The sequence below is a fragment of the Pelodiscus sinensis genome, chromosome 6, assembly GCF_052426305.1.
Source record: "Pelodiscus sinensis isolate ZL-2025 chromosome 6, ASM5242630v1, whole genome shotgun sequence".
NCBI lineage: Eukaryota > Metazoa > Chordata > Testudines > Trionychidae > Pelodiscus > Pelodiscus sinensis.
Genome location: NC_143057.1, coordinates 5,724,267 through 5,736,845, shown reverse-complemented (window position 1 = coordinate 5,736,845; position 12,579 = coordinate 5,724,267). Strand labels below are relative to the sequence as shown.

Genomic DNA, 12,579 nt, shown 5'->3' with positions numbered 1-12,579 from the left:
GAATGCCATGAGAGAAATGGAGGTACCAGTATGTTGATTGTTCCTTCTCCCCTTCCATAACCTGTGCTTGTGCACGTAGACGTCTGGATCTCCTCTAACTGTGATAGATGTTTGCTTTGTGCTTTGAAGGGAAGTGGAAGATAGTCAGACATTCTCTGCCTCATGCTTCCTGAAAAGTGGAGCCATTGCTGTGCTGGGGCTCTAGGCAGCCTTGTTTATTAGGACTGGGGGAGCAACAGAAATGTGGCAAAGACTATGACTGAAATCCTGGCTTCAGTGAAGTCGATAGCAAGTCTCCCAGTGTCTTGCGTGGAGCCGGGATTTCACGCAGTTAATCAGACAGCTCCTTTCCAGCTCCAGAGTGGAGACGGATACTGAGCTTGACTTGATCCCTTTCAGGCCTGGAATAATCTAAGTGAAGTATGTTTCATTTGCATGATATTTAGATGGGAGCACTGGGAACAACATTCTCTGTCTTGTTTGTAAGAAGTAGGTTTGCTCTCCTATGCAGGCAGGAGAATTAAGAATTAGAGTGTAGAATACGGTGAATGAGGACGCAATATATAATAGGCAGGCTTGAAGAATTTGTTCACTGAGGAAGATGCTGGCAAAACCATGTGCTGCATTCAAATGATCAGTATCTGTACAGCCTTTTTGAAAGCAGGGCTGTGTAGGTTACAGAAAATCATTGGTGTCTTTAGATCTGCTTAGTGAAACAACTTTTATCTTTAATAAGGTTGGGAGCATCTGGGTTCGTTCTGGAGTCTACAGAAAAACATGACCCCACCAAGGGGGAAAAAGTGAAATTGTGGCAGAGAATTTATTCCTTTTGGGGAAAAGGAAAATCCCCAAATTGAATGTACTTTATTTATTGAGAATTGTAACAGTGCCTGGTAGAGTGGGATCCTGGTCTCCTTCTAGGGCTATGAAGCACTATGATAGTACAAATTGTTAATCATGCTGAAATCCATGGTAATATAAAGCAGAGTTGCCATTCTTTTCTGAAATCTGCCTTGCCATTGTGCTTGTGTGATCCTCCTCCACACACAGTCTAGAGATTCCCTCCTCCACAAGAACTACCTCCTTTACATTCTGGTTCTCACAGGCTTCCTGTTAGCCACTGTTCCAGGACGGGGTTTGGGACCTGCGGTCTCCTGTTACTCCCCCTAGTCATGGAGCTGGGGTCTGGGCGAGGGGGCTGGTCTGCCGCATGACAGACTGGCTGCAAACATTAGCCGTGGTGCCGATCTCTGTAACTGGACCTCGCAAATACAAAGATTTCAAGCATTCGTCTCTTCTTTCCTTTGCTAAAGCGATCCACTTGCCATGGGATTGCTTTCTCCGTGTCTCCTCATGGGTGAGGAAGGGGGAAGCAGTCTCTTCAAACGCGAAAGTGTGACCCTGCTGCAGTTCTCACTTGGTGACTTCCGTACGATCTGGCCAGTTGTGGATTGTAGAAGCCAGGGATGTGAGGGAACGAATAATCAGCTAATCGTGTAGTCGATAGAATTTCTAGTCGATAAGGGAGTTAGCTTCTAGGAATTACACTCCCCCTCTTCCCCCCACTGAAGCGCTGCTGTTTAAATGTAGTAGGAGCTGGGCTGCCCTCCCGCCCATCTCTTACTGTATTTAAACTGCAGAGCCATAGTGGGGGGTAGCTCCTGGTTCTGATGGAAGCCGGGACTGAGCCAAGCTTGCTCAGTCCCAGCTCGCGTCAGGTCCAGCAGCCCCTGTCCACAGAGGATCCCAGCGGGAAGCTAGGACCCCTGGTAGCCAGGGGCTGCTCTGCAGGATGTGGAGGAGCAGCCTCTGCCCGCAGCAAGCCTGAGCCCTCTGTTAGAGGCAGCAGCATTGGGGGTGGGGGAGAAGGTAGCACTGCAGAGATGGTACTAAAAGCCAGTTCCCCACAGCACCGGCTCCTGCTTCCCCTCCCTCCCCATTGCTGCTTCTGATGCAGAGGCAGCAAGTGGGGGGGATTGCGAGTAGTGGACTCAAGTACTTGTTAAGCCTAGGCTTATCGGGTAGGCGACTATTTGACTACTTGCTAACATCCCTAGTAGAAATGGCTGGTTACAAATGGAGCTGGCTGAAAATGTTCCGCATACAAGTTATGTCAGCAGAAAATGGCTTTTTGTCAAAATGTTTCGAGACAAGGGTTGGGCTTAAATACTTTGCTGATCCAGAGGTCCTGATCCAAAACGTATGGAAGCCAATGGGAGATGTCCCACTGTCTTCAGTGGGTTTTAGATCAAGCCCGTAGTTAAAGAAATGCTGATAAGAATACCCTACTCAAGAGGGAAAATAAAGCATGTGCAGAAATTAAGGAGATGAAGCCTTGCTGGGTAATGGTGCTGGGTGCTGGCTTTGTCACCTAAACTTTGTTGTGTTCATTTGTTTTTAGAGATGAAGAGGAGAAAAAAAAATCTCACTCAGACGGTACTGATGAGAAGGATAACGGGCCCCATTCAAAGGCCATCACTCGGATCGGCCATTCCAATAACCCCTTCCTGGATATTCCTCATGACCCCAATGCTGCTGTGTATAAAACTGGATTTCTGGCTCGGAAAATCCATGCAGATATGGATGGAAAAAAGAGTGAGCATCTTATGGTTTTTTTTTCCTCTCTTAGGTACCCCCCTACACCCACCAGTAGTTTGTGCCCATAGACAGTTCTGCTACCTCCAGGCTATTGAAGGCATAACAACCAAAATAGCGATTTGATTATAACAGCAGAAAAGAAAATTCTAGGGCCATTTTGAGGATTATTCCATTCCCCGTAGCATTTGTGTAACAAAAATGTCTTATCGGATTCCAAGATGTATCTTTTGTGCTTAAAGAAAATGAAGCGTTGTTCACAAAACTCAAAACAGTTTGATTGGAAGTACCGTAGATTCTGTTCAAGGGCTAGCCCAGGAGATCTCAACTTTTGCCACCTGTGATTCCAAGTTACAAAAGAAATGTTTCATGCAGAAGGGAAGAATGGTCCTGACCCTTTGAAACACCTGGTTGCTACTCCCCTAGGCTGTCATGGTCCCCAAATGAGAATCTAAGGATTGGCCCATCCCTGTAGAACCACTGGCCTTTCTGAAAAACCTGTAATCTAGTCGGTCGTTCCTTGATAATGATGTATAATGCTCTTGTTCAAATTAGACCTTGCATCCACTCAGAGATAGGATGTTGTTTGGTACCTTTTGGCCCCTTATTCACAACACTTGTGCAACTAAGTGTGGCTGCATTTATGGAGGGCACATGTAGGGCTTTTGGGGGTGGGACATGTATTTGTGCACATGCAATTTGATATGGTTGAAAACTGCAGTGACTACTGAAAACATCTGTGCTCTCCTGATTGTTCATGTATATGTGGAGTTCGCTCATATTACAATTGCTGGGATTAATAATGGCAACAAAATTGGACTTTTTATGGTCTATAAATACATGCTACTCTTTTTTTTTCCCCCAACTGTGTGCAAGAATCTGACATTGGCTGCCCTTTCTGTATTCTGCCAGGATGTCTCAAAACCGAAACGTGAAAGGTCAATATTTTCACAGTTGGAGCCCCAATGTGAATTGATTTGGGTGCTTTTGAAATCAAGGTGACCTGACTGTTATTAACCGATAGGTTGCCTCATTGTTTAAATTTCACATCCTGAACAAGTTCCGAGCAGTGGCTTTGAGTTATTTTACCAACATCCCACTACAGCTTTGCTGTCGGCATCCACTCCCGTTAGCAAGTCTTACTACGGAAGAACGATGTGGTAGCTTCTGTCACGCTGCTTGCTTAATCAAACCAATATTATTTAACGGACTGAAGGCTAGCATGTATGTGATAACCAGGCACAGGATTAAGGCATTTCGGACATTTTGAAAATGGCTTCCATGATTTAGTAGCCAAAATCCCATTTAAAAATCAGTGGGGCTTCATCTCCTAAATCACTTAGACACTTCTGAAACATTTTCCCCTTAGGTTTTGTAATCCCAGGCAAGCTTAAACTAATTTTTGAGAGTGTTTCATGTTTATTTTTCTCATGGAGTCATTACAAGGCTAAGTTTAAGATTCTGTGGGAATCTTAGCAAGGTGAGAGTACTCATACGGAGTATAAGTATCTTCCAGGGGAGAAAATGCCAGATACTAAAAAGCAGTTATTCTAGCAGAAAAGGTATAAAAGGAGTCAGTGGCTGGCAGCTGAAGTCAAATAATTAGGCACACGTTTTTAACCAAGAGGGCGATTAACCAGTCAAACAAGTTCCCCGGGGATGTCGCCGTCTCTTGATGTCTTCAGATCGAGACTGGGCATCTTCCTGGGCAATCACAATTTGTGCCTTAGTCAAATACAAATGATTAGGCTTAGCCGAGAGTAATGGGATGAAATTTTATGGCCCGTGTTATGCAGGTCAGACTAGATGATCTAATGCTCCCTTCCAGCCTTAAGTTCTATGACTCTACAAACAGCGTTTTTACCCCTTAACATGTGTGAGTGTCTTTGCAGTGTAGCTTTTACTCTGAATTCCCTGGTTTGGGGAAAATTACAAGTTTATTGTGTTTTCACTAGGGATGTCCACTGAGTAGCCGTTAAATGGTTAATACACCGATTATCCACATCAAATCCCCTCTTCCCCGAGAGCTCTTCATTTAAAACTCGGATCAGTAGGCTGGCTCAGTCCCAGCCCGCTGGCTTGAGATTTAAATGAAGAGCACTTGAGGAGCTGTCTGTCACGCCATGCTGCTGCCTCTGATACAGAGGCAGCAGCGCGGGGAAGCAGGTGGGAACTGGTTTAAAAACTGGCTCCTGCCTGCCGCCTGTTAGAGGCAGCAGTATGGGGTGGCGGCAGCCCATGTCCACAGGGGGCCCGAGCTCCTCATGGACAGAGGCTGCTCTATGGGATGCTGAAGCAGCCTCTGTCTGCAAGAGATCTTGCCCCCCCACCCATGGATGGGCTGCCGCCGCCCTGTGCTGCTGCCTCTGATAGAGAGATAGCAAGGGGCTCCCTGGGAGTGGGGATGGGAGTGCTCCAGGGGGTGGGGTACCAAATAATCATGTAACGGCTAAAATTCTTAGCAGTTACACGATTATTGAAATACCGATTTCTAACAGCCCTAGTTTTCACCTGTCTGGTCCATCAGCCTTAACACCAGTTTCATACAGGAGTTTTCTGGGATTTTCATTGCCTTCCATCATTTCCTCTCCTCCTGCTAGGAAGAGGGGATGGGGGAAGCAGCTGAAAACGTGATCCCGGTTTCCTTGCGGCTGTCACAAGGAGGGCGGATGCTTTGGTCTGCAGCCCCCTGTGGAGTGGCGCACTGACAGTGATGGCTGGTGCCTGCCTGTAGCTGGAGAAGTTCCCTCCACATTTCTCTATCTGTGTGGTCTTGTGCTGCTCTGCTACCGCATGGAGCTGGGACTATGCTGCATAGCACGGGAGGGTACGGCACACAACTCCCACTCCTGCTGTGGCTGACATTCATATGGTCAGGCTTGCAGAATGGGACAGCCACCTGGACTGGGGCTGTTTTCTGGAACAAGCTCCGTCGCCCGCTGCCCCAGGCCTGGCTTATAACCTTGGCTGCTTTGTTTCCCCTGGGCCCTCGCTACAAAGCAGGCACTCTGCCTAGTTACACTCCCCTTGAAAAGCAGAACGTAAGAGCTGTTGGATGCAGAATTAATGTAGGCTTCCTGTTGCCTAGACAAAGGGGTAAAATGGATTGGAGTTAAATGGGTTGCATTTGTTTGTTTTCTCTTTAGCTCCCAGAGGGAAGCGTGGCTGGAAAACCTTCTACGCGGTGCTGAAGGGAACAGTGCTTTACTTGCAAAAGGTAAAAGAAATGGCTTTCTTTCAGGGCAGTAAAGCCAGGCTTCCCACCCCTTTCCTCCTGGAGCCTCCCTTTAATTGGGGCCCCCTCCTCCAGCTTCTCGAGACCTGCTCTGGCACATCTCCAGTCTGTAGGATGCTCCTTCCCCCCCAATCTACCGATCCCTACTTGCCCGCTGCTGTCATTCGCGGCTTCATACGCTCTGCCCTAGCAGTGAAGACAACATCATCTGCTTGTTTGTTGCACGCCTATCTCTGTGCTGCCTTCCACGCCACCTATGTGTTTAGACCTTCTTTCCTGGACCAGTGCAGAAGGCCTCTCCCATCTTCTCCTTCAGGTCCCTCCTTGAGACCCTCACGTGCCATGACACCTGTCAGAAGCTAGTCTATTAATCATGGGCTGAGAGGAGACTAGTGGGAAGGGTTTGCTTTGGAACTGGCCAGAAACAGAAATTTCCTTTCCACAAGAAATTCTGACATTTGGGGAGGCGGGTAGGGATTTTGTTCTTGATCAGCACAAAATGCTAGTGTGTCCTGCTGTGAACCAAACTGCAGTTCAGAACTATCTACAGTAAAACTCCAGTTGTCTGGCATCCAGTGGTGCGGCACTCCTGCTAGTCTGGCACCACCTGGAACCCAGAAGTGCTCCAGGCAGCCGGACAATTGGAGCTGCTCTGCCCTGGGCCTCCCTGAGTCAGCCGCTGGTCAGTTTCAGCAGCAACTGACTTGGGGACGCCCAGGGCAGAGCAGCCGGGGTGCTGCCGGGTTGCTCCCGTAGTGCTGCCCCTCCATCCCCCACACTCTACCCCAGACCCCTCATAGCCCCCCTTTCCGATAGTCCGGCATATCTGATAATCCGGCACCCCCTGGGTCCTAAAGGTGCCGGATTATTGGAAGTTTACTGTAATTGTTTTGACTTTGCACGGGACTGAAACAGTAAATAGGAAAGTCCAAACTAAACAAGAAACTTGAGACAAAATGGCTTTGCCATATTGAAAGGAAATGAGAGAGTCAAAACTTTTGTCACTAGTGATGTGTTTTCACAAAATGGTTTGATGGCACAGGATCCACCTATAGGAGAAACTGAGCATGGCCACTCTCAGTCCAGAAGTTCATCGCTTCTGGAGAAACAGGGATTTTGCAGTCTGGAAACAGACGGTTATGTCTATGCTACAGTCCTTACAACAGCACAGCTGTGCTGCTGCAACTGTGCTGCTGTGGGGCAACCCTGTGGATGGTCCCCACAGTCACTTTTGTGGGGTTATCCGTCAGGGTGGGTTTTTTTTTACACAACAGAAGTTTCACTGACAAATGAGCTAGTGTGCAAAAAGCCTAAATGGTCCACAGTTTATCTTCACTTCCAGAAGAGCTCTGCTTGTCTTGCCTTCCGTAGAAGTTATTCTGAGAATTGCACTGCTGCGCCACAGAGCGGCTGCAGAATCTTGGGCGGGTGCCCTCCCACATTTTGTTAGATGAGATTGTGAACTGTTCACGGCCAGGACGCTCTATTTCTGTACAGCTCCTAGCACAGTGGAGCCCTAATCTCAGCAGTGATCTCTAGGGGCTACCGAAGTAACTGGAAGATACATCATCTCCCAAAGGGCGGTATGGACCTGATTCTGCTCTTGCACGATTTGCTAATAATACAGGAGCATCTCCAAGTTACGCTTGTGTAAGCATGAGCCGAAGAGAGCAGGTCCAGTGCGAACTGCTGTTCTGCCTATTCCATTATGAACTGCGTGATGTGAGAGAGGGGCTTTCTGAATCAATGAGCAGTCAGGCGGCCAGAGGGCTGAGCCTGAGACCACTGCAATTTGGCAACTCAGTACATTTGCACAAGATTATATAAGACCAGAAATGTCGCACGCTTCTGAGGACTGGCCTGTGCACGAGGCCCATCTTCATTTCTTGCTCTCTGTGGTTCCAAGGTGACAGAAAATCAGGGGCACCGAGACGGTCACAAAGTCTCATCGTGAGGCTGAGTTGAAATGAGCCATGCCTGTAGAAGAGCACAAGACAAGGGAAGAACGTGAGCTTGGGCTGGCTTTCATGTAATAAAACGTTGTTTCTTGACAAATAGTGCAGGCAAGCAGGGTTATGTGGGTTGGGTTTTGTTTGCAGTAGGACTCGTTTTTTGTGATGTTACGCAGCATCTTTATAATGCTATGGGTTTTAGGGTATTCTGTGTGTACATTTCCTCCACTACCAAAAAGAAAAAAAAACTGACACAAGATTAAAAAAAAAGTATATAAGGACAGAGATTGTACCTATGGAGCAGCACAGGGAGACTCACAGGGACTTCTAAAGACAAGGATTTTATAGTGATCATGCACAGTCAGTGAAGATGTCCACCCATTGTACAGGATCTGGTAACTAGCAAAATGTCAGGCTGAGGTTCACAAGATTAAGAAAGGCACAGGTTGTTGCAATGTTCCCTCTATTTTGTCCATTAGTGGGTGGAATAAATTTTGTTGTATGCACTGAGACGTGTGGGTGTGCACCACCAGTAGAAACACAGCAAGTTGGCTGTGGGCGCTCTGCTAATCAGTAGGGCGGCATTTGAATCTCTTCTGGGTGGCTGCCCAAGTGCTCAGCTTACAGGGAACTGGGTCTGCTGAAGATGGAAAAGGCATTTCTGACTGGCTACCTGGAAATCCAAGCAGGGGCAAGTTCAGGAAGACACTGAGGTGTACGCTGCATTAATAGGTGAGCGTGAGGCCCGAGCTCCTCCCATATGCTCCTCTTGTGCTTCCTCGGTGTAAATGGGCTTGAGCCAGCTGACTTGAATTCATACCCTGGAACTTCAGGGGGCCTGTGTTTGTGCGGGTTTTTGAAGGAGGCCAGGTTTCAGTGTCCTGCACCAGTCCTACGGGACTGAGGGAGGGGGTTGATTGCTCCTCACGACTTTTTCTGAGAGTAACAATGTAAACTGGTTTTAAGAGATTCCACGGGGTCCTGCCAACGCTTCCAGGGAAGTGAACAGGGGCCCCTAACCAGTGACGGTGTAAGCCGCGAGCTGATCTAGTAGGGTTCCTTCTGTCTCCAAGCCTGTCCAGGAGGAAGCCCCCTTGGGAGGGGGAGACTGGAGGGAGTCAGATAGTTGCTGGAGTTGACTTGCCATCATCTTCTCAGTGACCATTCCCAAGAAGTGTATATGGTGGGGGGGGAGTAGGGATGCGTGAGACATAGCAGCAGCTGGGAAGATCATTAACATCCAGTGGGTACTTCCTTGAGTAAGAGCGAGACCCCTACATGCTTGAGGTTTAGCCAAGCTTGCGTCTCTCCACGAAGCATTGCCAGGCTGCATCTTTCTTCTTGCCACGGCAGGGGACCACACACACCTTACACCACGCTCGGGGGTTCTTTTGCTCCAATCTCCGACCTCCTCTCGTCTCCCTTGCAGGTCTCAGCAGAACCTGAGTGTCTCTTGCAAATGGCAGGTGGGGGAGGTCTGCAGGTCTGGACAGCACATGGGAACTAGCCCAGGGCGAGGAGTCGAGGAAAGCTCTAATTCCAGGCTTGGCAGCAGCTCTGATAGCAGAGTGGCCTGTGTAGCCGTAGCGTTCCCACATGGGTTTACACCAGCTCAGGATCCGCTCTAGTGCGGGGCACTCAGATGAGTCAGTTCCCTTAGCAGGGCCTCCATTTGAAGCACTGCTGTGCCTTGCATTGTCGCTCCTAAAGCAGGCCTGCCTACTAGATCTCTGCCTGGCAGGATAGCCCAGGAGTGTTTGATAATCACGGAGACACACTGCCAGAGCTCCTGCTGCCTCCCCCTGAAACAATAGCTCCCCATTATGTGGCAGCCATGCCTCGTCTTGCTGACTCCCCAGAATCGATCAACAGCATGTGGTCACCCGTTAGGGATGGATATAGGTTAAGTGCTGTTTTTAGCTTCTCATTAAGCATCTTTGTGTAAACGTGCACCACTGCAGGATTGCCAGGGGATGGCTCGTCCCTGGGCATGCCTCTGGAATGCCTTTTTGTCTGGCCAGACCACCTTCACATGTTGCTGCACATGTAGGCACATCCCCTAGTTGACTTGTGGCTTTGGTGCTTCACTTGCCAGCACTGCTGTGTCTCAGATTGTATTCCCAGTCCTCTTTTTTTCATTTACACCAGGGGCTTGATTCTGGTTTGACACCACATGGTTCCAAAGTCAGCTTTCAGACTCTGAACCCTGAGGACTTTAGCTCTCTAGGATTTATCATCTTCTTGACACTTACCGTTCTTCCCTCGTCTTGTCGGGGAGGTGGTGGAATTCCTTCACTTCCTTGCAGAGATATTAAAGGACCTTAAAAGGTAACACTTTAAAAGCGGAAAATGGAACCCGTTTAAAGGACAGATTAGGTTAAATTGGTATTTTTTTTAAATTGTTCTTGACGGCCCTTTCTGGAACAAGCCGATATTGCCTTTGTTCGGTTAAAGGAAGAGATGAACAAGCTGAAGTAACTTGTGCTGTCTTTTCATTTTAATTACTGCAGGATGAATATAAGCCAGAGAAGGCTTTGTCTGAGGAGGATCTGAAAAATGCAGTTAGCATGCACCATGCGTTGGCATCGAAGGCCACAGACTATGAGAAGAGGCCCAACGTCCTAAAGCTCAAAACAGCTGACTGGAGAGTCCTGCTTTTCCAAGCCCCGTATGTTCCCTTCACTCTGAGTTTTTCTAGGGCTGGGGAGGTTGGTGGAGAGAAAGGGGTCGGATCACAACCTTTGGGAGCAGAGAAGGTTTTCGATTGAAGGGGGAAGCAGGACTTGAAAGGAACTCGGTCTGTTTATCAAAAGGATGATGAAGAGGTGACTTTGATGAGGATGTGGGAGTACCAAGCACTGAAGGGCTCTTTAGCCGAGAGAGAGATTATGAGAACCCAGTGGCTGGAAGCAAAAGCCAGGGAAAGTTCAAATGGGAAATTAGCAGCGAGAGTGAGTGCCCACTGGAACAAACGGAGGAGGGAAGGCAGTGGTGGATTCTCCCTATCTTATCTTGAGCTCAGGACCGGAAGCCTTTCAGGAAGATGTGTCAGTCACACACAAGTTAATGGGTTCAAGACAGGAGTCAATGGACACAGTTCTGAGGCCTGTGTAAATGAGCAGTTATATTATTATATTTTAGGGTCCCTTCTGGCCTTAAGAAAGCTGTTCTGCTTGAGTTCTGCTCTTCGATGGTAGATCTGACCTCAGAGGTCCGTGAGGCATCATGAGGTCCCAGGAGTCGGCCTCCGAGAAGCAGAACACGCGCTCAAGGCCTTAGAACATACAGTGAAATTGACTCTAGATTGTCTGATGACATAGCCTGGGGCCTCAGCTGCATCACAAGTAACAAGGCAGCAAATCCAGGAGAGCAGTGTAGCTCTGTATTTGCAACCCCTTGCTAGCAACTTTACTTGCCACGTGGAGCACTCGGCGTTGAAAATCCAAACTCTTTTGCTTTGATACGTTTATGTCGTCGCAGCTGCTTTGTAGAAGTCCACTGGCTTTTTACCCCCCCCCCCTTTTTTTTCCTCATGACCCCATTTAAAAAAAATGGTTGATGCCCATGACCCAACATAATTCTATCTTTTGATGGGAGTGCAGGTTGGGGGAGGGGCAGGGGGAGAGGAATTGAGGGGCCTGGGATGCAGGAGGGGGCTCAAAGTTCATGGGGGCTCAGGGCTGGGGTAGGAGGGGCTTACTTCCAGCAGCTCCTGGTCAGGGGTGCAGTGGGGATGTTAAGGCAGGTTCCTGCCTCTCCTGGCACCACAGACCCCGCTGTGCCCTGGAAGCGGCCGGCAGCAGGTCTGGCTCCTAGGCAGAGGCACACAAGCAGCTCTGTGTGCTGCTCTCACCCGCAGGCAAGGACTGGGAATTGGCCAATGGGAATGTGGAGTCAGTGGTCTGGGTGGAGTAGTGCATGGAGTACACCCCACTAGTCACCAGGTCACCCGACAGCAAGGTGACCCAGTGCCTGGCATGGTGAGCCGTAGTGTGTCTGCTGTAACGGGTGGCACTCCACCTGTTACGTGTAGACCTGGCTGGAGTGCTCTGAAAGGTACCTACCTCGTGCTGACATAGTCCCATTTCAAACAGAGCTACATCGCGTGCACTTGGCTGCCTTGTTGGGGCATGCCAGCTAGGTCTACTTGGGGCCATGAGTGCACAACGTGAGCACACCCTAGAAATCACACAGCCTCTGGTTTGCACTGCAGCGCCGGGTAAATGAGACCCAGCCATGCCCTTGAATTCAAGAGTGAAAAGAGCTGGAGTCTCCTGTGTCCCGTTAGGTAGAAGAAGTAACAAGGTGTGGCTGGGAGCACACGGTACAGAGGTGAGCTCTGGTCTCTCTCTGTTGATTACTGGACAGACAAGATCCTGCCAAGAGCCTTAGTTTGATGTCAGGGTGGTTCAACACTGGAATAAATTGCCTAGGGAGGCTTTGGAATCTCCATCACTGGAGAAATTTAAGAGCCAGTTGGACAGGCACCTGTCAGGGATGGTCTAGATGGTACTTGGCCCTGCTGTGAGGGCAGGGGACTGGACTTGATGACCTCTCGAGGCCCCTTCCAGTTCTACTGTTCTATGATTCTATGTCCTTCTGAGGATGATTTTCACACCTTTTCTGCCTGTATCTTGCCAAGATTGATGCTTGTCCTTATGCAGTGGGATTTCAGTGGGATTACTGACGATGTCTAAAGATAAGCATGTGTGAAAGTCTTTGCAGGATCAGGGCCATAGCTGGAAGAGATGGAAAACAGACACGTTTTACTTGCATGTGCATGATTTTCTCCAACCC

The 12,579-nt window shown here is 48.8% G+C and overlaps 1 protein-coding gene across 5 annotated transcripts in view; it reads left to right on the top strand.

Annotated features, from left to right (window-relative positions):
* The window catches only part of PSD3 (pleckstrin and Sec7 domain containing 3), a 129,636-nt gene that overhangs the window by 96,388 nt on the left and 20,669 nt on the right, over positions 1-12,579 (top strand). For all 5 annotated transcript variants that reach the window (XM_075931345.2, XM_075931350.2, XM_075931349.2 and 2 more), the window contains 3 exons: positions 2,402-2,595; positions 5,742-5,812; positions 10,293-10,450. In XM_075931345.2, coding sequence (XP_075787460.2) covers positions 2,402-2,595; positions 5,742-5,812; positions 10,293-10,450 — 423 coding nt within the window. The remainder of the gene's footprint in view (positions 1-2,401; positions 2,596-5,741; positions 5,813-10,292; positions 10,451-12,579) is intronic.